This window comes from Aythya marila (assembly GCF_965140915.1).
Source record: "Aythya marila genome assembly, chromosome: 35".
NCBI classification, from domain to species: domain Eukaryota; kingdom Metazoa; phylum Chordata; class Aves; order Anseriformes; family Anatidae; genus Aythya; species Aythya marila.
This window is the reverse complement of record NC_139076.1, coordinates 169,135-195,260: the sequence shown is the minus strand read 5'-3', so window position 1 is coordinate 195,260 and position 26,126 is coordinate 169,135. Positions and strand designations below refer to the sequence as shown.

At 57.7% G+C, this 26,126-nt stretch overlaps 2 protein-coding genes across 2 annotated transcripts; both read left to right on the top strand.

Moving 5' to 3' along the window:
- The first annotated feature begins 54 nt into the window (after positions 1-54).
- RELA (RELA proto-oncogene, NF-kB subunit) lies at positions 55-16,980 on the top strand. The gene is given in 12 exon segments (XM_082782079.1): positions 55-169; positions 2,206-2,244; positions 2,904-3,052; positions 6,176-6,324; positions 6,997-7,088; positions 7,941-8,069; positions 9,984-10,088; positions 13,304-13,516; positions 15,378-15,458; positions 15,911-16,000; positions 16,325-16,697; positions 16,699-16,980. Coding segments are annotated over 12 exon segments (1,650 nt in total). The 5' UTR covers positions 55-159; the 3' UTR covers positions 16,919-16,980.
- Positions 16,981-17,863: 883 nt separating this feature from the next.
- Positions 17,864-25,601, top strand: DRAP1 (DR1 associated protein 1). The gene is given in 8 exon segments (XM_082782071.1): positions 17,864-18,020; positions 18,561-18,633; positions 19,692-19,785; positions 23,126-23,245; positions 24,456-24,546; positions 24,754-24,836; positions 25,310-25,401; positions 25,404-25,601. Coding segments are annotated over 8 exon segments (639 nt in total). The 5' UTR covers positions 17,864-17,978; the 3' UTR covers positions 25,448-25,601.
- The last annotated feature ends 525 nt before the right edge of the window (positions 25,602-26,126 follow it).

Genomic DNA, 26,126 nt, shown 5'->3' with positions numbered 1-26,126 from the left:
GGGGAACCGTTTCCGGGTCACGTGGGGGCGGCGCCACTTCCGGGAGCGGCCGCGCGGCACCGGCGGCGGCGGCGGCGGCGGCGCCGCGATCGCGTCCGGCCCCGCCCCGCCCCGCCCCGGCCCCCCCCTCCCCTCCCCCCCCCCTTCCCGGCCGTCGCCATGGAGACCGGTGAGCCCCCGGGGGGGGGGGGGGGAGGGGGGAGTGCCCCGGGACGCGTGACGTCACGGGCGGGAAGGAGGGGAACCCCAGTGACGTCACGGGGGGGGGGGTGGGGGCGTCATCAGGGAGGTTCCGGGGTTAATTGGGGCGGTTTGGGGCGGGTTTGGGGCATAATCAGTAGGTTCCAGGTTTGGGGGGGGGGGTTTTGGGGTGAAATCAGGCTGTTGCGGGGTTAACGGGATATTTGGGGGCCTCGTCAGGAGGCTCCAGGGTTAACGGGGGGGCTTGGGGGTAGTTTTTGGGGTGAAATCAGTAGGTTTTGGGGTTAATGGGGGCGATTTGGGCATATTGGGGTTACCCTCAGTAGGGTCCAGGGTTAACAGAGGATTGGGGGTGGTTTTGGGGTGAAATCAGTAGGTTCCAGGGTTAACAGGGGTTTGGGGGTAGTTTTAGGGTGTTGTCAGTAGGTTCTAGGGTTAACAGGGGGATTTGGGAGTAGTTTTCGGGGCGTAATCAGTAGGTTTTGGGGTTAACGGGAGCAATTTGGGCATATTGGGGTTGCCCTCAGTAGGGTCCAGGGTTAACAGAGGGGTTTGGGGTGGTTTTGGGGTGAAATCAGTAGGTTTTGGGTTAACGGGGGCAATTTGGGCAGATTGGGGTTGTCGTCAGTAGGTTCCAGGGTTAACAGAGAGATTTGGGAGTAGTTTTTGGGGCGCAATCAGTAGGTTTTAGGGTTAACGGGGGCTATTTGGGCATATTGGGGTTGTCATTAGTAGGTTCCAGGGTTAACAGAGGGGTTTGGGGTGGTTTTGGGGTGTCGTCAGTAGGTTCTAGGGTTAACAGATTTGGGAGTAGTTTTTGGGGCGTAATCAGTAGGTTTTAGGGTTAACAGGGGCAATTTGGGCATATTGGGGTTGTCATTTGTAGGTTCCAGGTTAACAGAGGGTTTGGGGGGGTTTTGGGGTGAAATCAGGCTGTTGCGGGATTAACGGGATATCTGGGAGCGTTGTCAGGAGGCTCCAGGGTTAACGGGGGGGCTTGGGGGTAGTTTTTGGGGCGTAATCAGTAGGTTTGGGGGTTAACGGGGGCAATTTGGGCAGATTGGGGTTGCCCTCAGTAGGGTCCAGGGTTAACAGAGAGATTTGGGAGTATTTTTTGGGGTGTAATCAGTAGGTTTTAGGGTTAACGGGGGCTATTTGGGCATATTGGGGTTGTCGTTAGTAGGTTCCAGGGTTAACAGAGGGGTCTGGGGTGGTTTTGGGGTGAAATCAGTAGGTTCCAGGGTTAACAGGGGATTGGGGGTGGTTTTAGGGTGTCGTCAGTAGGTTCTAGGGTTAACAGATTTGGGCGTAGTTTTTGGGGCGTAATCAGTAGGTTTTGGGGTTAACGGGGGCGATTTGGGCATATTGGGGGTGTCATTAGTAGGTTTCAGGGTTAATAGGGGATTGGGGGTAGTTTTAGGGTGTCGTCAGTAGGTTCCAGGGTTAACAGAGAGATTTGGGAGTAGTTTTTGGGGCGTAATCAGTAGGTTTTGGGGTTAACGGGGGCAATTTGGGCATGTTGGGGTTGTCATTTGTAGGTTCCAGGGTTAACAGAGGGATTTGGGAGTAGTTTTTGGGGCGTAATCAGTAGGTTTTAGGGTTAACGGGGGCGATTTGGGCAGATTGGGGTTGTCGTTAGTAGGTTCCAGGGTTAACAGAGGGGTTTGGGGTGGTTTTGGGGTGAAATCAGTAGGTTCCAGGGTTAACAGGGGATTGGGGGTGGTTTTAGGGTGTCGTCAGTAGGTTCCAGGGTTAACAGAGGGGCTTGGGAGTAGTTTTTGGGGCGTAATCAGTAGGTTTTGGGGTTAACGGGGGCGATTTGGGCAGATTGGGGTTGCCCTCAGTAGGGTCCAGGGTTAACGGGGGATTTGGGGTTGCCCTCAGTAGGGTCCAGGGTAATCGCGACCGTAAGGGGGTTTTTGGGGTGGGGGGGGGGCCTCATCCAATTGGGGGCGCAGGATTTGGGGCCCCCCCCTCACGAACCCCGTTCCCCCCCCCCCTTAGATCTGCCGTTCTTCCTGCAGCCGGACTGGGGCCAGCAGGGTGAGCTGGGGGGGGGTCCCAGGGGAATTTGGGGTGGGGGGGGGTCTTAGGGTTTTGGGGGGGGTCCTGGGGGGGTGTCCCAGGGGTTTGGGGGGGTCCTAGAGGGGAGGGAGGGGGCTTTGGGGGGGGTCTCTGGAGGAATTGGGGTCCTTGGGGGGGATTTGGGGGGGGGGAATTGAGGTCCCTGGAGGGGGGGGGGGGTTGGGGAGGGGTCCTTGGGGGGGGGGGTGCAAATATTGGGGTCCTTTTGGGGGGGTCTCTGGAGGGGGGGGGGAGGAATTGGGGTTTTGGGGGGGAATTGGGGGGGGAGATGGGGAAATTGGGGTCCCTGTGAGGGGAGGGGGCTTGGGGGGTGTTTGGGGGGGGGGGAATTTGGGGTTCTGGGAGAAATTGGGGTCCCTGGGGGGGGTCTCATGGTGGGGGGGGGAGAAATTGGGGTCCCTGGGGGGGGTCTCATGGTGGGGGGGGGAGGATTGGGGACCCTGGTGGGGGGGGATATTGGGAGGGAGGGGTCTGGGGGGGGGATTTTTGGGGGGACCCTGCTTGGGTTTGGGGGTCCCTGAGGGATTTGGGGGGGGTCTCTAGGGTTTGGGGGGGGTCTCTAGGGTTTGAGGGGGGGGTCCCGGGGGTGACCCGTTGCCCCCCGCCCCCCCGGGCAGAGGTGGGGGGGGGCGCCCCCTCGGTGGAGATCCTGGAGCAGCCGAAGCAGCGCGGGATGCGCTTCCGCTACAAGTGCGAGGGGCGCTCGGCCGGCAGCATCCCCGGGGAGCACAGCACCGACAGCACCCGCACCCACCCCACCATCCGCGTGAGTCGCCAGTAGAAACCAGTACAAACCAGTATAAACCAGTAGAAACCAGTATAAACCAGTACAGGCCGTCAGGTGATGGGAACATCCTCCTGATCCCACCCCAGCATCCCCCCCAGGGTCCTGTCCCCGGGGAGCACAGCACCGACAGCACCCGCACCCACCCCACCATCCGCGTGAGTCGCCAGTAGAAACCAGTAGAAACCAGTATAAACCAGTATAAACCAGTATAAGCCAGTGTAGGCCGTGAGGAGCTGGGAATTCCCCCCGATCCCACCCCAGTGTCCCCCTTGTGGCCCTATCGCCCGGAAGCACAGCACCTGCATACACCCCACCATCCGCGTGAGTCGCCAGTAGAAACCAGTATAAACCAGTATAAACCAGTACAGGCCGCTAGGAGCTGGGAACATCCTCCTGATCCCACCCCAGTGTCCCCCCCCAGGGTCCTGTCCCCGGGGAGCACAGCACCGACAGCACCCGCACCCACCCCACCATCCGCGTGAGTCGCCAGTAGAAACCAGTAGAAACCAGTAGAAACCAGTATAAACCAGTACAGGCCGTCAGGTGATGGGAACATCCTCCTGATCCCACCCCAGCGTCCCCCCCGGGGTCCTGTCCCCGGGGAGCACAGCACTGACAGCACCCGCACCCACCCCACCATCCGCGTGAGTCGCCAGTACAAACCAGTACAAACCAGTATAAACCAGTACAAACCAGTATAAACCAGTACAAACCAGTGCAGGCTGTTAGGAGCTGGGAATCCCCCCCTGATCCCACCCCAGTGTCCCCCTTGTGGCCCTATCCCCTGGAAGCACAGCACCTGCATACACCCCACCATCCGCGTGAGTCACCAGTACAGACCAGTATAAACCAGTATAAACCAGTACAGGCTGTTAGGAGCTGGGACTCCCCCCCTGATCCCACCCCAGTGTCCCCCCCGGGGTCCTGTCCCCGGGGAGCACAGCACTGACAGCACCCGCACCCACCCCACCATCCGCATGAGTCGCCAGTACAAACCAGTACAAACCAGTAGGAACCAGTATAAACCAGTATAAGCCAGTATAGGCCGTGAGGAGCTGGGAATCCCCCCCTGATCCCACCCCAGTGTCCCCCCCGGGGTCCTGTCCCCGGGGAGCACAGCACCGACAGCACCCGCACCCACCCCACCATCCGCGTGAGTCACCAGTAGAAACCAGTAGAAACCAGTATAAACCAGTACAAACCAGTACAGGCTGTTAGGAGCTGGGAATCTCCCCCTGATCCCACCCCAGTGTCCCCCCCGGGGTCCTGTCCCCAGGGAGCACAGCACCGACAGCACCCGCACCCACCCCACCATCCGCGTGAGTCGCCAGTAGAAACCAGTACAAACCAGTACAAACCAGTACAAACCAGTACAATCCAGTACAAACCAGTACAGGCTGTTAGGAGCTGGGAATCCCCCCCTGATCCCACCCCAGTGTCCCCCCCGGGGTCCTGTACCCGGGGAGCACAGCACCGACAGCACCCGCACCCACCCCACCATCCACATGAGTCGCCAGTAGAAACCAGTAGAAACCAGTAGAAACCAGTATAAACCAGTACAAACCAGTACAGGCTGTTAAGAGCTGGGAATCCCCCCCTGATCCCACCCCAGTGCCCCCTTGTGGCCCTATCCCCCGGAAGCACAGCACCTGCATACACCCCACCATCCGCGGGAGTCACCAGTACAGACCAGTATAAACCAGTAAAGATCAGTAAAAACCCGTACAGACCAATATAAACCAGTACACACCAGCGTAAACCAGTACAGACCACTAGGTGTTGGAAACCCACTCCGATGTCCCCCCTGTGGTCCTGCTCCTGGGGGCACAGCACCCACACTCCCCCCCCCCAGTGAGTCACCAGTATAGACCAGTATAGACTGTTAGGCACTGGGAACACTCCAGTTCAACCCAGTAACGTCCCAGATACCCCCAGTACACCCCAGTAGCCCCACAGAGGCTTCCAGTACATCCCAGTAAACTCCCAGAGCTTCCTAGTAACCCCCCGAGAGCGCCCCATTAACTCCCCAGTACACCCCAGTAGCCCCCCAGAGGCTCCCAGTACAACCCAGTAATTTCCCAGATCCCCCCCAGTACACCCCAGTAGCCCCCCAGAGCCCCTCAGTACACCCCAGTAACCTCCCAGAGCCTCTGAGTACATCCCAGTTACCTCCCAGTATACTCCAATAGCCCCCCAGTCCACCCCAGTACCCCCCCAGTAACCCCCAATACACCCCAGTAACACCCCAGTGCTCTCCCAGTAATTCTCCAGTACTTCCCAGTACCCCCCAGTAACCTCCCAGTACACCCCAATAGCCCCCCAGTCCACCCCAATACCTCCCCCGTAACCCTGAATACACCCCAGTAACCCCCCAGTGCCTCCCCAGTAACCTCCCAGTACACCCTAGTAACCTCCCAGAGCCTCCAATCCACACCAGTACCCCCCAGTAACCTTCCAGTACACCCCCAGAGCCCCCCAGAGCTCCCAATCCACACCAGCAGCCCCCCAGTAACCCCCCAATCCATCCCAATAGCTCCCCAGTGCCCCCAGTAACCTCCCAGTACACTCCAATAGTTCCCCAGTCCACCCCAATACACACCAGTCACCCCCCAATGCCCTCACAGTAACTCCCCAGTACACCCCCAGAGCCCCCAGTCCACTCCAGTAACCCTCCAGTAACCGCCCAGTACCCACCGATACCCCCCAGCACCCTCCAGTAAACCCCCAGTACCTCCCAGTAACCACCCAGTAAACTCCAGTAGCCGCCCAGAGCCCCCAGTCCACCCTAATAACCCCCCAGGAACCCCTCAATCCACCCCAATAGCCCCCAGTAACCTCCCAGTCCACCCCAATAAACCCCCACTCCACCCCAGTACCCCTCAGTAACCCCCAACACACCCCAGTGACCCCCCAATGCCCTCCCAGTATCCCCCAGTAACCTCCCAGTACACCCCCAGAGCCCCCAGCCTACCCCAATAGCTCCCCAGTAACCCCCCGATCCCCCCCAGCAACCCTCTAGCACCCCCCAGACCCCCTCCAACACACCCCAGTCCCTCCCAGTCCCTCCCAGTACCCCCCCCAACGTGTGTCCCCCCCCCCCAGGTGAACAACTACCGGGGCCCGGGCCGCGTGCGGGTGTCACTGGTGACCAAGGACCCCCCCCACCGCCCCCACCCCCACGAGCTGGTGGGGCGCGACTGCCACGACGGCTTCTACGAGGCCGAGCTGGCCCCCGAGCGCAGCGTCCACAGGTAAGGGGGGGCCATGGGACCCCCCCCCCAAAAAATGGGAACCCCCCCCCAAACCGGGGACCCCCCCCCCAAACCGGGGACCCCCCCCCTAAAACGGGGAATCCACCCCCGAACGAGGGGACCCCCCCCAAACCCATCTCTGTTGGGTTTGGGGGGGGTCTGGGGGTCTTTAGGTTTTTTTAGGGGGGGAGTGGGGGATCTAAAGGGGGTGGGTAATGTTTTTTTTTGGGGGGAATGGGGTTTTTTTGGGGAAAAATGGGGTTTGGGGGGGTGTGCCTCAGGATTTGGGGTGGGTCTGGGGTTTGGGGGGGCTACAGGTAAGGGCTGATGGGGAGATCTGGGGGGTGTCAAGGTGATTTGGGGGGGTTTGGGGGGTCTCCAGGGTTCTGTGGGGGTCCCAGGGGTCTGCGGGATTCTTGGGGTTTGGTGGGGGTCCCAATTTTTCGGGGAGGTCCCAATTTTGGGGGGAGGCACAGAAAATGGGAGGGTCCCAGGGGGTCTTGGAGGAGTTTCAGGGTCCTGAAGGGATCCCTGAGGGGTATTTTTAGGGGGGGGGGGTTCTGGGGTTTTGGGGATGTCCCAGGGGGGATGGGGAGTCCCTGGGGATTTGGGGGGGGGTCCTAAAATTTGGGGAGAGGGGTCTGGGGGGGGTCGTGCTGAGCCCCCGGGCAGTTTCCAGAACCTGGGCATCCAGTGCGTGAAGAAACGAGAGCTGGAGGCAGCCCTGGCCGAGCGCATCCGCACCAACAACAACCCCTTCAACGGTACTGGGAGCACTGGGAGGCACTGGGAGGCAATGGGGGTTACTGGGCAGGGGGTTGGTGGGGAGCTGGGGGTGGCTGGGGTGGTCTGGGGTGCATCAGGGGCCACTGGGAAGCACTGGGAGGTATACTGGGGGTTACTGGGAGGGGTTCTGAGGGTACTGGGGATTACTGGGAGGTTACTGGGAGGCATTGGGGGCTACTGGGAAGCACTGGGAGGTATACTGGGGTTTACTGGGAGGGGTTCTGAGGGTACTGGAGATTACTGGGAGGTTACTGGGAGGCATTTGGGGGCTACTGGGAAGCACTGGGAGGTATACTGGGGTTTACTGGGAGGAGTTCTGAGGGTACTGGAGATTACTGGGAGGTTACTGGGAGGCATTTGGGGGCTACTGGGAAGCACTGGGAGCTATACTGGGGGTTACTGGTAAGGATGCTGACAGTTCTGGGGGGCTTTGGGGGCTATTGGAAGCACTGGGAGCTATACTGGGGGTTAATGGGAGGTTACTGGGAGGCATTGGGGGCTATACTGGGGGTTACTGGTAAGGGTGCTGACAGTTCCAGGAGGCTTTGGGGGCTACTGGGAAGCACTGGGAGTTATACTAAGGGTTACTGGGGAGGTGCTGAGGGTATTGGGAGTTACTTGGAGGTTACTGGGAAGGATCAGTAGGAGCACTGGGAGCTTACTGGGAGCAGTGGGAGGTTACTGAGAACCGCAGGAGCTTACTGGGAGCTTACTGGAAGCCCTGAGAGGTTACTGGGAGCACTGGGAGGGCTCAGCCAGCAGCCAGGGGGACAGTGGCAGGGGTGACTGGTGGTTACTGGTGGTGACTGGTTCTTACTGGTGCGCGGCAGTGCCGGCGGAGGAGCGCGGTGGCGAGTATGACCTGAGCGCGGTGCGGCTCTGCTTCCAGGTGTGGGTGCACGGCCCAGGGGGGCTGCACCCGCTGCCCCCCGTCCTCTCCCAGCCCATCTACGATAACCGTGAGTCCCGCGCTGAAAACACGCCAAAAACATGCAAGAACATGCCAAAAACATATAAAACCATGCCAAAAATATGCAAAAAACATGCTAAAAACATGCTAAAGCATGCAAAAACATGCAAAAGTATGCTGAAAATATGCAAATCCACTAAAAAACACACACAAAATAGGTCCAAAACAGGCCAAGGCACATCAAAACATGCCAAAACACGCCAAAAAAAGCCAAAACATGGCAAAATCATATTAGGTCATGTCAAGAACATGCTAAAATACATGAAAATGTTGGTGAGACACTGAAACATGCCCAAAGCATGCCTAAAACATGAGAAAACATGACAAAAACTTGTTAGGTCATGCTAAGAACATACTAAAATACAAGAAAATTCTGCTGAGATACTGAAACATGCAGAAAACATGCCTAAAACGTGACAAAATGTGACAAAAACATGTTTGGTCATGCCAAGAACATAATAAAATACATGAAAACTTTGGTGAGACACTGAAACATGCAGAAAACATGCCTAAAGCATGACAAAACATGACAAAATCATGTTAGGTCACGCTAAGAACATACTAAAATGCATGGAAATTCTGCTGAGACATTAAAACATGCCAAAACATGCCACCAAAAAACATGCTGTCATGCCAAGAACATACTAATAACCATGAAAGTTTTGCTGAGATGTTAAAATATGTCAAAAACGCACCAAAATCATGCCCAAAATATGCCCTAAAACACACCAAGAGCACACTAGGTCATGCCTAGAACATGTTCAAACGCATCAAAATGTCGTTGAGACACTAAAACATGCTAAATGCATGATAAAAACATGCTAAATCATGACAGAAGTATGTTAGGATCTGTGAAGGTTTTGCTGTGACACCAAAAGATGCCAAAACACGCTAAAAATGTGGAATCATACAAAGAACATACTAAAATATGTGAGGACTTCACTGAGATGCTAAAACATGCCAAGAACATGCTAAGTCATGGAAAAAAACATGTTAAGACATGGGAAAACGTTGCTGAGACGCTGAAACATGCCAAAAACATGCTAAAAGCGTGTCAGAGCATGCCAAAAACATCTTAAAATATTTCACATTTTTGTTGGGAGACGAAAACATGCCAAAAACATGCTAAAACAGACCAAAACGTGCTAAAGCCATGCGAGGCTTCACATGTGATTCCATGTGACCCCCATGCCACCCTGCATGACCCCGTATTACCCTGTATGACCCCATGTGACTCTGTGTGACCCTATATGACCCCATGTGATCTCATAACACCCCGTATGACCCCGTGTGACCCTGTGTGACCCCATATTACCCTATATGACCCCACGTGACCCTATATGACCCCATGGGACCTTGTATGACCCTATATGACCCCATGGGACCCTGTGTGACCCCGTAACACCCTATATGACCCCATGTGACCTTGTATGACCCTGTATAACCCCATGTGACCCTGTATGACCCCATATCACCCCATGTGCCCTATATGACCCTGTGTGACCCCATATCATATGACTCCGTGTGACCTTGTATGACCCCATGTGACCCTATATGACCCTGTATGACCCCATGTGACCCTGTGTGACCCCGTATGACCCCATATCACCCTGTATGACCCCATGTGACCCTATATCACCCTATATGACCCTGTATGACCCCCTGTGACCCCATATCACCCTATATGACCCCATGTGACCCCGTGTGCCCCCCACGCCACCCTGCGTGACCCCATATCACCCTATAACCCCCGCGCTACCCTCTCTGACCCCATATCACCCCGCACAACCCCACACGTCCTGGTGTCGCCCTATACAAGTCTGTATGACCCCATGTGACCCCGTGTGACCCCGTGTGACCCCGTGTCACCTAATGTCACCCCAAACCCTCCTCCTGTCCCCAGGTGCCCCCAGCACGGCCGAGCTGCGCATCTGCCGGGTGAACCGCAACTCGGGGAGCTGCCAGGGGGGCGATGAGATCTTCCTGCTCTGTGACAAGGTCCAGAAAGGTCGGTATGACCCCCCTCCCCCCCCCAAAAAAAAAAAGCCAAAAACCCTAAAAAAAGAGCAAACCCCAAACTAAAATAAAACTCCAAGGTTTTCCACAGAAACGCCCCCAAAACCCTAAAAATAAAACTCCACCACCCCAAAAAAAAAGCCCAAAGCAACCAAAAAGAAACCAAAACCGTAGAAGAAAAACACAAAACCCTAAAACAGACCCCAAAAGCCTAAGAACAAAACCCCCAAACAAACCAAAATCATCCCCCCCCCCAAAAAAAAAACGTAAAGTGAAACCCTTAAAAAAAAACACCAAAAGAAACCCAAAATCCTAAAAGAAAACCCCCAAGCCCTAAAAACAAAACCCTCAACTTCTCCCTAAAAAAAAAACTCCTCCCAAATAACCCAAAACACTAGAAGAAAACCCCGAAACTTACAAAAATATATTAAAAATATAAAAAATATCCCTGAAAACCCAAAAACCCTATGAGAAAATCCAAGAACCATAAAAACAAGACCCCCTATGCTCCCCCCCCCAAAAAAAAAAAATAACCCAAAACCCTCAAAGAAAACCCCGAAACTTACAAAAATATATTAAAAAAAAATAAAAATATCCCTGAAAACCCCAAACTTTATAAGAAAATCCAAGAACCCTAAGAACAAGACCCCTGGCCCTCCTCCCCCTCAAAAAATCAAAAACCCCAAAACTTACAAAAATAAATTAAAAATAAAATAAAATAAAATAAAATAAAATAAAATAAAATAAAATAAAATAAAATAAAATAAAATAAAATAAAATAAAATAAAATAAAATAAAAAATGAAAATACCAAAACCCTATAAGAAAAGCCAAAACCCTAAAAACAATACCCTCAAATCCTCCCTAAAAAAAAAAAAAAACTCAAAATCCCAAAACTTATAAAAATAAAGAAAATATTGAAAAAAAAAAAATCCCCTGAAAATCCCAAAACCCTGTAAGAAAACCCAAAACCCTAAAAACAATACCCCCAAATCCCCCCTAAAAAAAAACAAACCCCCCCAAAAGACCCCAAAACCCTCAAAATCCCAAAACTTAAAAAAATAAAGAAAATATAATTAAAAAAAAACAACATAAAATATAAAAATTGATATATATAAAAAAATAAAAATAGCAAAACTCTAGAAGAAAACCCCAAACCTAAAAACAATACCCCCAAATCCCCCCTAAAAAAAAACCAAAACCCCCCAAAATACCCCAAAACCCTCAAAATCCCAAAACTTAAAAAAATAAAGAAAATACAATTAAAATATATATATATATACATATAAATTTATATATATAAAAAAAATAAAAACACCAAAACCCTAGAAGAAAACCCCAAACCCTAAAAATAATCCCCCCAAATCCCCCCTAAAAAAAAACAAAACCCCCCAAAATACCCCAAAACCCTCAAAATCCCAAAACTTAAAAAAATAAAGAAAATATAATTTAAAAAAAAAACATAAAATATAAAAATTTATATATATATAAAAATAAAAATACCAAAACCCTATGAGAAAACCCCAAACCCTAAAAATAATACCCCCAAATACCTGCTAAAAAAAATCAAAACCCCCCAAAATTCCCAAAACCCTCAAAATCCCAAAACTTAAAAAAAGAAAATATAATTAAAAAAAAAAAACATAAAATATAAAAATTGATATATATAAAAAAATAAAAATACCAAAACCCTAGAAGAAAACCCCAAACCCTAAAAATAATACCCCAAATCCCCCCTAAAAAAAAAACAAAACCCCCCAAAATACCCCAAAACCCTCAAAATCCCAAAACTTAAAAAAATAAAGAAAATATAATTAAAAAAAACATAAAATATAAAAATTGATATATATAAAAAAAATAAAAACACCAAAACCCTATGAGAAAACCCCAAACCCTAAAAATAATACCCCTAAATTCCTGCTAAAAAAAAAAAAAAAATACCCCAAAACCCTCAAAATCCCAAAACTTAAAAAATAAAGAAAATACAATTAAAAAAAAACTATATATATATATAAATTTATATATAAAAAAAAATAAAAACACCAAAACCCTAGAAGAAAACCCCAAACCCTAAAAATAATCCCCGCAAATCCCTGCTAAAAAAAAAAAAAAAAATACCCCAAAACCCTCAAAATCCCAAAACTTAAAAAAATAAAGAAAATATAATTAAAAAAAAACCATAAAATATAAAAATTGATATATATAAAAAAATAAAAATAGCAAAACCCTAGAAGAAAACCCCAAACCTAAAAACAATACCCCCAAATCCCCCCTAAAAAAAAAACAAAACCCCCCAAAATACCCCAAAACCCTCAAAATCCCAAAACTTAAAAAAATAAAATATAATTAAAAAAAAAAACATAAAATATAAAAATTTATATATATATAAAAATAAAAATACCAAAACCCTATGAGAAAACCCCAAACCCTAAAAACAATACCCCCGAATCCCTGCTAAAAAAAAACAAAACAAAACCCCCCAAAATACCCCAAAACCCTCAAAATCCCAAAACTTAAACGAATAAAGAAAATATAATTAAAATATATATATATAAATTTATATATATAAAAAAAATAAAAACACCAAAACCCTAGAAGAAAACCCCAAACCCTAAAAATAATCCCCCCCAAATCCCTGCTAAAAAAAAAAAAAATACCCCAAAACCCTCAAAATCCCAAAACTTAAAAAATAAAGAAAATACAATTTAAAAAAAATATATATATATATATAAATTTATATATAAAAAAAATAAAAATACCAAAACCCTAGAAGAAAACCCCAAACCCTAAAAATAATCCCCCAAATCCCCCCTAAAAAAAAACAAACCCCCCCAAAAGACCCCAAAACCCAAAAATCCCAAAACTTAAAAAAATAAAGAAAATATAATTAAAAAAATATATATATATATAAATTGATATATATAAAAAAATAAAAATACCAAAACCCTATGAGAAAACCCCAAACCCTAAAAATAATCCCCGCAAATCCCTGCTAAAAAAATAAATAAATAAAAATAAAATAAATAAATAAATTAAAAAAAAAACGAAATACCCCCAAACCCTCAAAGAAAACCCCCAAACTTCCAAAACCACCTATTAAAAAAAAAAAAAAAACACACTAAAAACCCCAAACCCCGCCCCGAAACCCCCCCCCCAAACCCTCTAACGACCCCAAAAAAACCCCGCTCTCTCCCCCCCCCCCATGCAGAGGACATCGAGGTGCTGTTCCGCGCCGAGGGCTGGGAGGCCAAGGGCAGCTTCGCGGCGGCCGACGTGCACCGGCAGGTGGCCATCGTCTTCCGCACGCCGCCCTTCCGCGAGCGCGCCCTGCGCCAGCCCGTCACCGTGCGCATGCAGCTGCAGCGCCCCTCCGACCGCCAGCGCTCCCCCCCCCTCGACTTCCGCTACCTCCCGCACCAGGGTACGGACACCCCCCCGCCACCCCGCCGCGGCCCCCGGACCCTCCGCGCTCCCTGCGCCCGCCCCGTGCCCGCCCGACACGCTATAAGCGTCCTGCGGCGTATATTCAGCCTACGTCCTATATCCACCCTACATCCACCCTACATCCCATACCCATCCTACGTCCTATATCCACCCTACATCCTACACCCACTCGACATCCTATACCCACCCTACATCCTATACCCACCCTACACCCTATACCCATCCTACACCCTATACCCACTCTACATCCTATACTCACCCTACATCCTATACTCACCCTACATCCTATACCCATCCTATACCCTATACCCACCCTACATCCTATATCCACCCTACACTCTATACCCATCCTACACCCTATACCCACCCTACATCCTATATCCACCCTATACTCTATACTGACCCTACACTCTATACTCATCTTACACCCTATACCCATCCTACACCCTATACACACTCTACATCCTATACCCACCCTACATCCTATACCCATCCTACACCCTGCACCCTATATCCACCCTACGTCCTATATCCGTCCTACACTCTATAACCATACTACACCCTACACCCTATACCCACCCTACATCCCATACCCATCCTACACCCTATACCCACCCTACATCCTATATCCGCCCTATACTCTATACTCACCCTACACTCTATACCCATCCTACACCCTATACGCAGGCTACATGCTATATCTACCCTACACCTATACTCATCCTACACCCTATACCCACCCTACATCCTATATCCACCCTACACTCTATACCCATCCTACACCCTACACCCAACCTACATCCCATACCCATCCTACACCCTATACCCACTCTACATCCTATACCCACCCTACATCCCATACCCATCCTACACCCTATACCCACCCTACATCCTATACCCATCCTACACCCTGCACCCTATACCCACCCTACATCCTATACCCATCCTACACCCTACACACTATACCCACTCTGTACCCTACACTCATCCTACATCCTATACCCACTCTACATCCTACAGCCACTCTATACTCACTCTACCCCCACCCTACACCCACCCTACACCCTATATCAATCTTACACCCACCCTACACCCTACACCCACCCTACACCCACTCTGCACCCATCCTACACACTATACCTACCCTATACCCACCCTATACCCTCCCTCCTTCCTATACCCACCCTACAACCACCCTACTCCCTATACCCACCCTACACCCTCCCTCCACCCCATAGCCCACCCCAACCCAACAGCGCGGTTGCCAGTGGGGGCGTCGGGTGGGATTTAAGGGTTTGGTGACGCGGTTGTGGTGGTTGGTGGCCCCAAAGTTGTTATGGGGTCCCAAAAAGGGCCCTCAAGGTGGTGGCGGTGGCCCCAACGTGGTTATGGGGTCCCCAGTGTGGTTATGGGGTCTTCAACCCAACCCTGATGTCCCCAAGGGGTCCCCAACATGGTTATGGGGTCCCCAAGATAGTTATGGGGTCTTTAACCCAACCCTGATGTCCCCAAAGGGTCCCCAATGTGGTTATGGGGTCCCCAAGCAGCCCCAGTGTGGTTATGGGATTCCCATGCAGTCTCCAGCCCCCCCAGCCCTTTGGAGACCCCCCTGCCCCTCTCTTGGTCTTACTGGTGTGACTGGGACTTACTGGGGGAGCAACTGGTGGTTACTGGGAGCGTCAATGGCCCGCTTGGGGTCACTGATACATTTGGGGTCATGGACGCCTTGGGGGTCACCGGGATTTCGGGGGTCACCAGGGCTTGTTGGGGGAGGTCTAGGGGGTCGTGGGGACGGGGACTGGTTCTTACTGGGATGTACTGGTGGGGACTGGGCGCAGGGGACCTGCAGTGCATCGAGGAGAAGCGCAAGCGCACGCGGGAGACGTTCCGCGCCTTCGTCCAGCGGGCGCCGCTGCCAGGTTGTGGGGTCCCAGGGGGGATAATTTATGGGGTGGGGGGGTCCCACAGCCCTTTATGGGGTCCTTTATGGGGTCCTTTATGGGTTGGAGGGGGGCAAATCTGGGTCCCTCCCCCACCGTGGGGGGGATTTGGGGTGTGAAGGGGGGGATTTGGGGTGCTGAGGGGGTGTTGGAGGTGGTGGTGGGGGTAATGGGGTTTTTTGGGGGGGTTGGGGTGTCAAGGGGGTTATTGGGGTTACTTTATGGGGTATTTGTGGTGTTGGGGGGTTATTTGGGGTCCTGGGGGTCATTTGGGGGTCCTGGGGGGAATTTGGGGTCCTGGGGGGTGTTTTGGGGTTTCCTTAGGGGGTGTTTGGGGTCCTGGGGGGGGTCCTGGGGGTGTTTTGGGGTTACTGGGGGGGTATTTGGGGTCCTGACACTGTTGCTGACACCCCTTCTGTCCCCCCCCCAAGGCCTGGAGCCCTCGGAGCCGCGGCCCCCCCGGCGCATCGCCGTGCCCTCCCGGCCCCCCCAGGCCCCCCAGCCCCCCCCCAGCAGCATGGGTGAGTTTGGGGGCAGGGGGGGCACTGAGGGGGGGGGGGGGGGGGGGTTAATGGGGTTTGGGGGCAGCAATGGGGGGGGGCTGGGGGTGGAAACGGGGGGGCTGGGGGGGCAAGTGAGGGGGTTTAATGGGGAGGGGGGGCAAAAGGGGGGGGCTGGGGGTGGATATGGGGTGGGGGGGTAAATAGGGAGGGGAAAGGGGGGGGCTGGGGGTGGAAATGGGAGCCTTGGGGGGGCAAAGGATCGCGGGGGGGGTCAAAAAGACATGGGGGGGGCACATCCGAGCCCCCCCCCCACACTTATTGCCCCCCCCCTTGCCCCCCCAGCTCTCCCCCCGCTGGGGGCCTCCCCCGCCCCCCTCTTCCCTTTTGGGGTGCCCCCCCCCGCCGCAGCCCCGGAGCCCCTGGCCGAGGCCCTGCTGCAGCTGCAGTTCGACGAGGGGGGGCCGGGCCCCCCCCCCGCCACCGGCCCCGAAACTGGGGGCGGCCCCGATCCCGGGGGGGCTCCCCCCCCTCTGGATTTAGGGGCGCTGCTGGACGACCCCCCCTTCGACACCATCGACGCCGCCGAGCTCCAGCGCCTGCTGGGCCCCCCCGAGCCCCCCCCAGCCACCGCCTCCGCCGCCGGGGGGGGGGGGTTCGGGGAGCTCCCCCCCCTCCCGGCTGCTTTTGGGGACCCCCCCCCCTCCGTCGGGGGGGGGTGCCCCCCCCCCCCCCCCCGCCATGCTGCTGTCCTACCCCGAAGCCATCACCCGGCTGGTGCAGAGCCAGCCCCCCCCCACCCCCCCCGGGGGGGCTCCCCCCTCGGATCTGCCCCCCCCCCCGGATTTGGGGGGCCCCCCCCCGCCCGCCGAGGACTCGCTGCCCTCCCTGGGGGACCTGGACTTCAGCGCCTTCCTCAGCCAGTTCCCTTCCACCTAACTGGGAGGCACTGGGAGGGACTGGGAGGGCAAGGAGGGGGGGGGGGGGTGGGAGGCGACCGGAGGCAACTGGGAGTCACTGGGAGCAGCTGGGAGGGGGTTAAAGGGCTACTGGGGGGGGCTTAAAGGGCTGCTGGGAGCAACTGGGGGGGCTTGAGTGGTTACTGGGAGCAACTGGGGGGCTTAAAGGGTTACTGGGAGGGGGTGGAGCAGCTTCAAGGGCTACTGGGAGGAACTGGGGGGCTTAAAGGGCTACTGGGATCTACTGGGAGGGGGTTCAGGTGTTACTGGGAGCAGCTAGGGGGGCTTAGAGGGCTACTTGAGGCAACTGGGAGAAGGTTAAAGGGCTACTGGGGGTAACTGGGAGCTACTGGGCCTGACTGGGCTGGAACTGGGAGCTGCTGGGAGTCACTGGGAGTATGGGGGGGCTTGACAGGTTACTGGGAGCAACTGGGGGGGGCTTAAAGCGTTACTGGGAGGGACTGGAGCAGCTTCAAGGGCTACTGGGGGCAACTGGGAGGGGGCTAGGGGGCAACTGGGAGCTGCTGGGGGGAACTGGGAGCTACTGGGAGGCCGCTGGGGCTCACTGGGAGAGCCCCGGGGCGGAGGGGGGGGGGGTCCTCCCCTCCCTAAAAAGTGCCTTAGGGCGGGGGGGGGACCCCAAAACCCCCCCGACCCCCCCCGCCCCTTTTTAACCCCTCCCCTCCCCGAAATAAACGGCCCAATGCCAGCGCCGGGTTCGCTTGATTGACAGCGCGGGGGGGCGGGCTCTGCGGGAGGGGGGCGTGGTCCGGGTGGTGGTGGGCGTGGCTACGGGTGGGGGCGTGGCTTGGTGGAAGAGGCTCGGTTAGCAGGGGGCGTGGCCTCACCGCTGAGGGCACCCCGGAGGCCCGCCCGGTGCCGGAAGGGGCGGGGCTAACGGCGGAAGGGGCGGGGCGCGCAGGCCGCAGCCGAGCGGGGCCCGGCGGCGGGAGCGGGAGCGGCCCAGCGGGGCCCAGCGGGGCCGGGGCCCGGCGGAGGGGGGGGGGGACAAGCGGCGGGACCGGAGCCTTGCGGCGGAGATGCCGAGCAAGAAGAAGAAATACAACGCGCGCTTCCCGCCGGTCAGAGGGGAACCGGGCCGGGAACGGGGCCTGGAAGGGAGGGAACCGGGGCCGGGAGGGGGGAAACCGGGGCCCTGAGGGGGGAACCGGGGCCCTGAGGGGGAAACCGGGGCCCTGAGGGGGGAGCCGGGGCCCTGAGGGGGTCCCGCGGCCGCTGTGTTGGGCTCCGGGCCCGGAACCGGCTCCGGGAGGGGAAGCGGGGCCTGGAGGAGGCGGGGAGGGCGGTGGCGGCCGGGTTGCCATGGCAACGGGGCTCCGTGGCAACGGGGCGGCACGGCAGCGGGTTGCCATGGCAACGGGGGGGGGAGCGGACAGGTGGGCCCCTAGCAACAGGCCTCGGGGAGGGGATGGGCGTGGCCTAGGGGGAGGGGGCGTGGTTTTCCCGGCGGGGGCGTGGCCTGGCCTGGAAGGTGCGGGCTTGTTGCCTCGGGGAGGGGCGGGGCTGTGGGTTTGGGGGGGCGGGGCCTGTGCTAGGGTGGGCGGGGCTTGAGCCAGGGGGGCGGGGCCGTGCCTCAGTGTCCCCCCCGTGTCCCCCCCCAGGCGCGGATCAAGAAGATCATGCAGACGGACGAGGAGATCGGGAAGGTGGCGGCCGCTGTCCCCGTCATCATCTGTATCCTGCCCTGACCCCGGGGTGTCCCCTCCCTGACCCCGCGGTGTCCCCACGGTGTCCCCGTGGTGTCCCTGCGGTGACCCCGTGGTGTCCCCTCCTTATCCCGTCCCCATCCTCGTGGTGTCCCCGCGGTGTCCTCTCCCTGTCCCCATGGTGTCCCCATTGAGTCCCCTCCCCATCCCCACAGCGTCCCCTCCCTGTCCCCACAGTGTCCCCATGGTGTCCCCATTGAGTCCCCTCCCCATCCCCACGGTGTCCCCATTGTGTCCCCTCCCTGTCCCCACAGTGTCCCCGTGGTGTCCCCATGGGGTCCTCTCCCCATCCCCGCGGTGTCCCCGCGGTGTCCTCTCCCTGTCCCCATGGTGTCCCCTCCTTGTCCCCTCTCTATCCCCTCCCTGTCCCCATGGTGTCCCCACGGTGACGCCACGGTGTCCCCATGGGGTCCTCTCCCCATCCCCATGGTGTCCCCGCGGTGTCCTCTACCTGTCCCCATGGTGTCCCCTCCTTGTCCCCTCCCTGTCCCCCCAGTGTCCCCTCCCCACCCCCATGGTGTCCCTGCAGTGACCCCATGGTGTCCCCTCCTTGTCCCCTCCCCATCCCCATGGTATCCCCTCCTTGTCCCCTCCCCATCCTCATGGTGTCCCCGCGGTGTCCCCTCCCTGTCCCCATGGTGACCCCGTGGTGTCCCCATTGAGTCCCCTCCCCATCCCCCTGTTGACCCCATTGAGTCCCCTCCATGTCCCCATTGTGTCCCCACTGTGCCCTGATGGTGTCCCATCCGTGTCCCCACCGTCCCCCATTTGTGTCCCCTCAGTGTCATCATTGTGTCCCCATCCCCGTCCCCGTGCTGTCCCCATTGAGTCCTCCCCACCTTCTTTTTTTGTCACATCCCTGTCCCCACCCCCTCTCCACCCAGCCGTGTCCCACCTCGGTCCCCTTCCCGTCCCTGCCCCCCCCCTGCAGGCCACCGGGCCCCCCCGGGGGGGGGGGGTGTGGGGTGGCAGTGAGGTGTCCCCAAGGTCCCCCGTGTCCCCTTTTTGGGGTCCTTAGCGGGGCAGCGCGGGCGCTGGAGCTCTTCCTGGAGTCGCTGCTGCGCAAGGCGTGCCACGTCACCCAGTCCCGCAACGCCAAGACCATGACCACCTCGCACCTGTGAGTGTCCCCTGGGTGTCCCCGAGGTCCCCTGGGTGTCCCCGAGGTCCCCCGGGGGTCCCCGAGGTCCCCCGGGGGTCCTCAATGTCCCCTGGGGGGATCCCCGCAGTCCCCTGGGGGGTCCCCGCGGTCCCCTGGGTGCCGTTGAGGTGTCCCCGCGGTCCCCAGGGTGCTGCTGAGGTCTCTCTGTGGTCCTCAGGGTGCCAGGGAGGTGTCCCCAAGGTCCCTTGGGTGCTGGGGACATGTCCCCAAGGTCCCCAGGGTGCCAGGGAGGTGTCCCCAAGGTCCCCAGGGTGCTGTGGAGGTGTCCCCAAGGTACCTAGGGTGCTGGGGACATGTCCCTAGGGTCTTCTGGGTGTCCCTGCAGTCCCTTGGGTGCTGTTGAGGCGTCCCCAATGTCCCTTGGGTGCTGGGGACATGTCCCCAAGGTCCCCAGAGTGCCAGGGAGGTGTCCCCAAGCTCCCTTGGGTGCTGGGGACATGTCCCCAAGGTCCCCTGCGTGTCCCCACAGATCCCTGGGTACCGTTGAGGTGTCCCGAAGGTCCCCTGGGTGCCAGGGAGGTGTCCCCAATGTCCCCAGGGTGCTGTTGAGGTGTCCCCAAGGTCCCCTGGGTGCCAGGGAGGTGTCCCCAAGGTCCCCAGGGTGCTGTTGAAGTGTCCCCAATGTCCCCAGGGTGCTGGGGACATGTCCCCAAGGTCCCCTGCGTGTCCCCACAGATCCCTTGGGTGCTGTTGAGGTGTCCCCAAGGTCCCCAGGGTGCTGGGGACATATCCCCAAGGTCCCCAGGGTGCCAGGGAGGTGTCCCCAATGTCCCCTGGGTGCTGTTGAGGTGTCCCCAAGGTCCCCTGGGTGTCCCCACAGATCCCTGGGTGCCGTTGAGGTGTCCCCAAGGTCCCTTGGGTGCTGGGGACATGTCCCCAAGGTCCCCTGCATGTCCCCACAGATCCCTGGGTGCCGTTGAGGTGTCCCCAAGGTCCCCTGGGTTCCAGGGAGGTGTCCCCAATGTCCCTTGGGTGCTAGGAATGTGTCCCCAAGGTCCCCTGGGTGCCAGGGAGGTGTCCCCAAGGTCCCCAGGGTGCTGTTGAAGTGTCCCCAATGTCCCCAGGGTGCTGGGGACATGTCCCTAAGGTCCTCTGGGTGTCCCTGCAGTCCCTTGGGTGCTGTTGAGGCGTCCCCAGTGTCCCTTGGGTGCTGGGGACATGTCCCCAAGGTCCCCAGGGTGCCAGGGAGGTGTCCCCAATGTCCCCAGGGTGCTGTTGAAGTGTCCCCAATGTCCCCAGGGTGATGTTGAAGTGTCCCCAAAGTCCCCTGGGTGTCCCCACAGATCCCTGGGTGCCGTTGAGGTGTCCCCAAGGTACCCAGGGTGCTGGGGACATGTCCCCAAGGTCCCCTGCGTGTCCCCACAGATCCCTGGGTTCCGTTGAGGTGTCCCCAAGGTCCCCAGGGTGCTGGGGACATGTCCCCAAGGTCCCCAGAGTGCCAGGGAGATGTCCCCAATGTCCCTTGGGTGCTAGGAATGTGTCCCCAAGGTCCCATGAGTGCCAGGGAGGTGTCCCCAATGTCCCCAGGGTGCTGTTGAGGTGTCCCCAAGGTCCCAAGGGTGCTGGGGACATGTCCCTAAGGTCATCTGGGTGTCCCTGCAGTCCCTTGGGTGCTGTTGAGGCGTCCCCAGTGTCCCTTGGGTGCTGGGGACATGTCCCCAAGGTCCCCAGGGTGCCAGGGAGGTGTCCCCAAGGTCCCCTGGGTGCTGTTGAGGTGTCCCCAAAGTTCCCAGGGTGTCCCCACAGATCCCTGGGTGCCGTTGAGGTGTCCCCAATGTCCCTTGGGTGCTGGGGACATGTCCCCAAGGTCCCCTGCGTGTCCCCACAGATCCCTGGGTGCCGTTGAGGTGTCCCCAAGGTCCCCTGGGTGCAGGGAGGTGTCCCCAATGTCCCTTGGGTGCTAGGAATGTGTCTCCAAGGTCCCCTGGGTGCCAGGGAGGTGTCCCCAAGGTCCCCAGGGTGCTGTTGAAGTGTCCCCAATGTCCCCAGGGTGCTGGGGACATGTCCCCAAGGTCCCCTGCGTGTCCCCACAGATCCCTTGGGTGCTGTTGAGGTGTCCCCAAGGTCCCCAGGGTGCTGGGGACATATCCCCAAGGTCCCCAGGGTGCCAGGGAGGTGTCCCCAAGGTCCCCAGGGTGCTGTTGAAGTGTCCCCAATGTCCCCAGGGTGCTGGGGACATGTCCCTAAGGTCCTCTGGGTGTCCCTGCAGTCCCTTGGGTGCTGTTGAGGCGTCCCCAGTGTCCCTTGGGTGCTGGGGACGTGTCCCCAAGGTCCCCAGGGTGCCAGGGAGGTGTCCCCAATGTCCCCTGGGTGCTGTTGAGGTGTCCCCAAAGTTCCCTGGGTGTCCCCACAGATCCCTGGGTGCCGTTGAGGTGTCCCCAAGGTCCCCAGGGTGCTGGGGACATGTCCCTAAGGTCCTCTGGGTGTCCCTGCAGTCCCTTGGGTGCTGTTGAGGTGTCCCCAAGGTCCCCAGGGTGCTGGGGACATATCCCCAAGGTCCCCAGGGTGCCAGGGAGGTGTCCCCAAGGTCCCCAGGGTGCTGTTGAAGTGTCCCCAATGTCCCCAGGGTGCTGGGGACATGTCCCTAAGGTCCTCTGGGTGTCCCTGCAGTCCCTTGGGTGCTGTTGAGGCGTCCCCAGTGTCCCTTGGGTGCTGGGGACGTGTCCCCAAGGTCCCCAGGGTGCCAGGGAGGTGTCCCCAATGTCCCCTGGGTGCTGTTGAGGTGTCCCCAAAGTTCCCTGGGTGTCCCCACAGATCCCTGGGTGCCGTTGAGGTGTCCCCAAGGTCCCCAGGGTGCTGGGGACATGTCCCTAAGGTCCTCTGGGTGTCCCTGCAGTCCCTTGGGTGCTGTTGAGGCGTCCCCAATGTCCCTTGGGTGCTGGGGCCATGTCCCCAAGGTCCCCAGGGTGCCAGGGAGGTGTCCCCAATGTCCCCAGGGTGCTGTTGAAGTGTCCCCAAGGTCCCCAGGGTGATGTTGAAGTGTCCCCAAAGTCCCCTGGGTGTCCCCACAGATCCCTGGGTGCCGTTGAGGTGTCCCCAAGGTACCCAGGGTGCCAGGGAGGTGTCCCCAAGGTCCCCTGGGTGCTGTTGAGGTGTCCCCAAGGTCCCCAGGGTGCCAGGCCCGGTGACACCCGACCCTCCCATCCCCCGCCCCGTGCCTCAGTTTCCCCACTCCCCCCACCAACCCCAGTGGGGCAGGAGGCGGGGCTTGTCCCCGGGGGGGGGGGGCGTGGCCTATGGTGGGGGGCGGGGCTTGTGGCCCTTTGGGGGGCGTGTCCCGCTGAGGCCCCGCCCCCAGGAAGCAGTGCATCGAGCTGGAGCAGCAGTTCGACTTCCTCAAGGACCTGGTGGCCGCCGTGCCCGACATGCAGGGCGAGGGCGACGAGCCCCACGGCGAGGGCGAGCGGGCGCCACGCAGGTACGGGGGGGTCCCAAAATCCTCGGGGGGGTCCCTAAATTCTCGGGGGGTCCCCGAAATCCTTCGAGGGTGCCCCCGAAATCCCGGGGGGGGTCCCTAAGTCCTGGGAAAGGTCCCTAAGTCCTGGGAAAGGTCCCTAAATCCTTTGGGGTGCCCCCTAAGTCCTTGGAGGGGGTCCCCAAATTCTCAGGGGGTCCCCGAAATCCTTTGGGGGTGCCCCCAAAATCCCTGGGGGGGTCCCTAAGTCCTTGGGGGGGGGCTAAATTCTTGTGGGGGGGTCCCTAAATCCTTGGGGTGGTTCCTAAGTCCTGGGAAAGGTCCCTAAATCCTTTGGGGTGCCCCCTAAGTCCTTGGGGGAGTCCCTAAATTCTCAGAGGGTCCCCGAAATCCTTCGAGGGTGCCCCCGAAATCCCTGGGGGGGTCCCTAAGTCTTGGGAAAGGTCCCTAAATCCTTTGGGGCATGTTCTAAGTCCTTGGGGGAGTCCCTAAATTCTCAGGGGGTCCCCGAAATCCTTCGAGGGAGCCCCCTAAATCCCGGGGGGGGTCCCTAAATCCTTTGGGGTGCCCCCTAAGTCCTTGGAGGGGGTCCCAAAATTCTCAGGGGGTCCCCGAAATCCTTCGAGGGTGCCCCCGAAATCCCTGGGGGGTCCCTAAGTCCTGGGAAGGGTCCCTAAGTCCTTGGGGGGGGGGCTAAATTCTTGTGGGGAGGTCCCCTAAATCCTTGGGGAGGTTCCTAAGTCCTGGGAAAGGTCCCTAAATCCTTTGGGGTGCCCCCTAAGTCCTTGGAGGGGGTCCCCAAATTCTCAGGGGGTCCCCGAAATCCTTCGAGGGTGCCCCCTAAATCCCTGGGGGGGTCCCTAAGTCCCGGGAAAGGTCCCTGAGTCCTTTGGGGTGTCCCCTACGTCCCTGGGGGGGGGTGGGGGGCGTAAATTATTGTGGGGGGTGGTCTTTAAGTCTTGGGGGGTCCCTACATTCTTTGGGGTGCCCCCTAAGTCCTGGGGAGGGGTCTCTAAGTCCTTGGCGGGGCCCTAAATTATTGGGCGGGGGTCCTTAAATCCTTTGGGGTCAGGCCTTAAATCCTTGGGGGGGGGGCTAAGTCCTTGGGGTGGGATTTGGGGGGTCTCAGGGGTATTCTGGAGGGGTCCGGGGGGGGCATTTTGGGGTGGGGGGGTTGCCTGGATGTCGGTGACCCCCCCCTCCCCCCCCACAGAGGCCGGCGCCCGGGTACGGGGCGGAAGAACGGGGGTCCCGGAGCCAAGGGCAAAGACCCCAAACAGTCGGGGACGGACTCGGAGCAGGAGGTGGGGACGTGCCGGGGGGGGCCACTGGGACCCATGGGGGGGGCACTGGGACCCATTTTGGGGGGTGCTGGGACCCGTTTTGGGGGTGCTGGGACCCCAGGAGGGTTTTCGGGGAGGGGGACCCGGGTTTTTGGGGTCGGGGGGGGGGCAGGGAGGCATCCCCTCGCTGTGACCCTTGTGTGTCCCCCCCCCAAAAAAAAAATAAAGGAGGACTCGGAGGACAGTGACAGCGACGGAGAGGAGGAGACCCCACAGCCCCCCCCCGCACGGCCCCCCCTCAATTTCGCCAGGTATCAAGGGGGGCGCACGACATTTGGGGTATTTTGGGGGGGGGGGGAACATCTGGATCCCTTTTTGGGGTTACCAGGACACCGGGGAGCTTTTTAGGGTGGGGGGCATGGGGTTTTCTTTTCGGGGGGGGGGGGGGGGGGCACCTGGATTTTGGGGTGCTTTTTGGGGTGGGGGGTGATGGCAGGGTGCCTTAGGGGCATGGGGGGAGGGAGCAGGGATATTGGGAACCCCCAAATTATTTTGGGGTTGGGGGGCACACGACGGGATTGGGATTTTGGGGGGGGGGGGCACACAATGGGATTGGGATTTTTGGGGGAGAACACAACGGGATTGGGATTTTGGGGGTGGGGGGGACGACACTGGGATGCTGAGATCCCTTTTGGGGTCTTTTAGGGCTGGGGGGGGGCACGTGGGGACACCGAGGTCCCTTTTTGGGGCCGCCAGCCCCCCCCCTGACACCCCCTCCCCGCAGCCCCGGGGTGCCCTTTGCACCGCTGGGCCCCCCCCCGGTCCCGGGGCTCCCGGGGGGGCTTCCAGGGGGGCTCCCACCGGCTCCAGGCCCCCCCGCGCCCCAGAGGAAGAGGAAGAGGACGAAGATTACGATTCTTAGCGCCCCCCCCCCTCCCCCGGATTTGGGGCCGTTTTGGGGCCGGGGGTTGGGATCGCACCAGTTTGGCTCGGGGGCGTATACTGGGAGCACTGGGAGCCCCCCCTCAAAGTTCATGGGGGGGCTGCGCCGTCCCCCTGCTTTTTTTTTTTGTTTTGGGGGCGGGGGGGGGCGCCCCTGGCCCGGCCCCAAACCCCCGTGACCCTTTTTTTTTGGGGGGGGGGGCGGGGGGGTGCTTTTGGGGGCCGTTGGCGACTTTTAACGATTCTGGGGGTTTTTGTATCGGCTCAATAAACGTTCCCGTTTCCATAGGGGCAGCGCGCAGGCGGCGTCTTTACATCCCCCGGGGGGGGGTCCCCTCGGTGTCCCCAAGCCCCCCCCCCCCCCCGTCACCTGGGGGTCCCCAAACCCCCCCCCCCCTCACCTCCCCCCGGTGCTGCCGTGCGGGGTCGCGGCCAGCAGAGAGCAGCAGAGACCCCCCCCTATAGAGCCCCTATAGGGGGGCTGCAGAAACTCCATAAGGGTCCCGGGAGCTTTGGGGGGGCTTTAAAGGGCTGCGGGGGTCTATAGGGGCCCTATAGGAGCCCATAAGGGATATATGAGGGTCTATAAGAGCTATAGGGGATATATAAGGTCCTATAGGAACCTATAGAGGATCCGTCAGTGCCTATAGGAGCCTGTA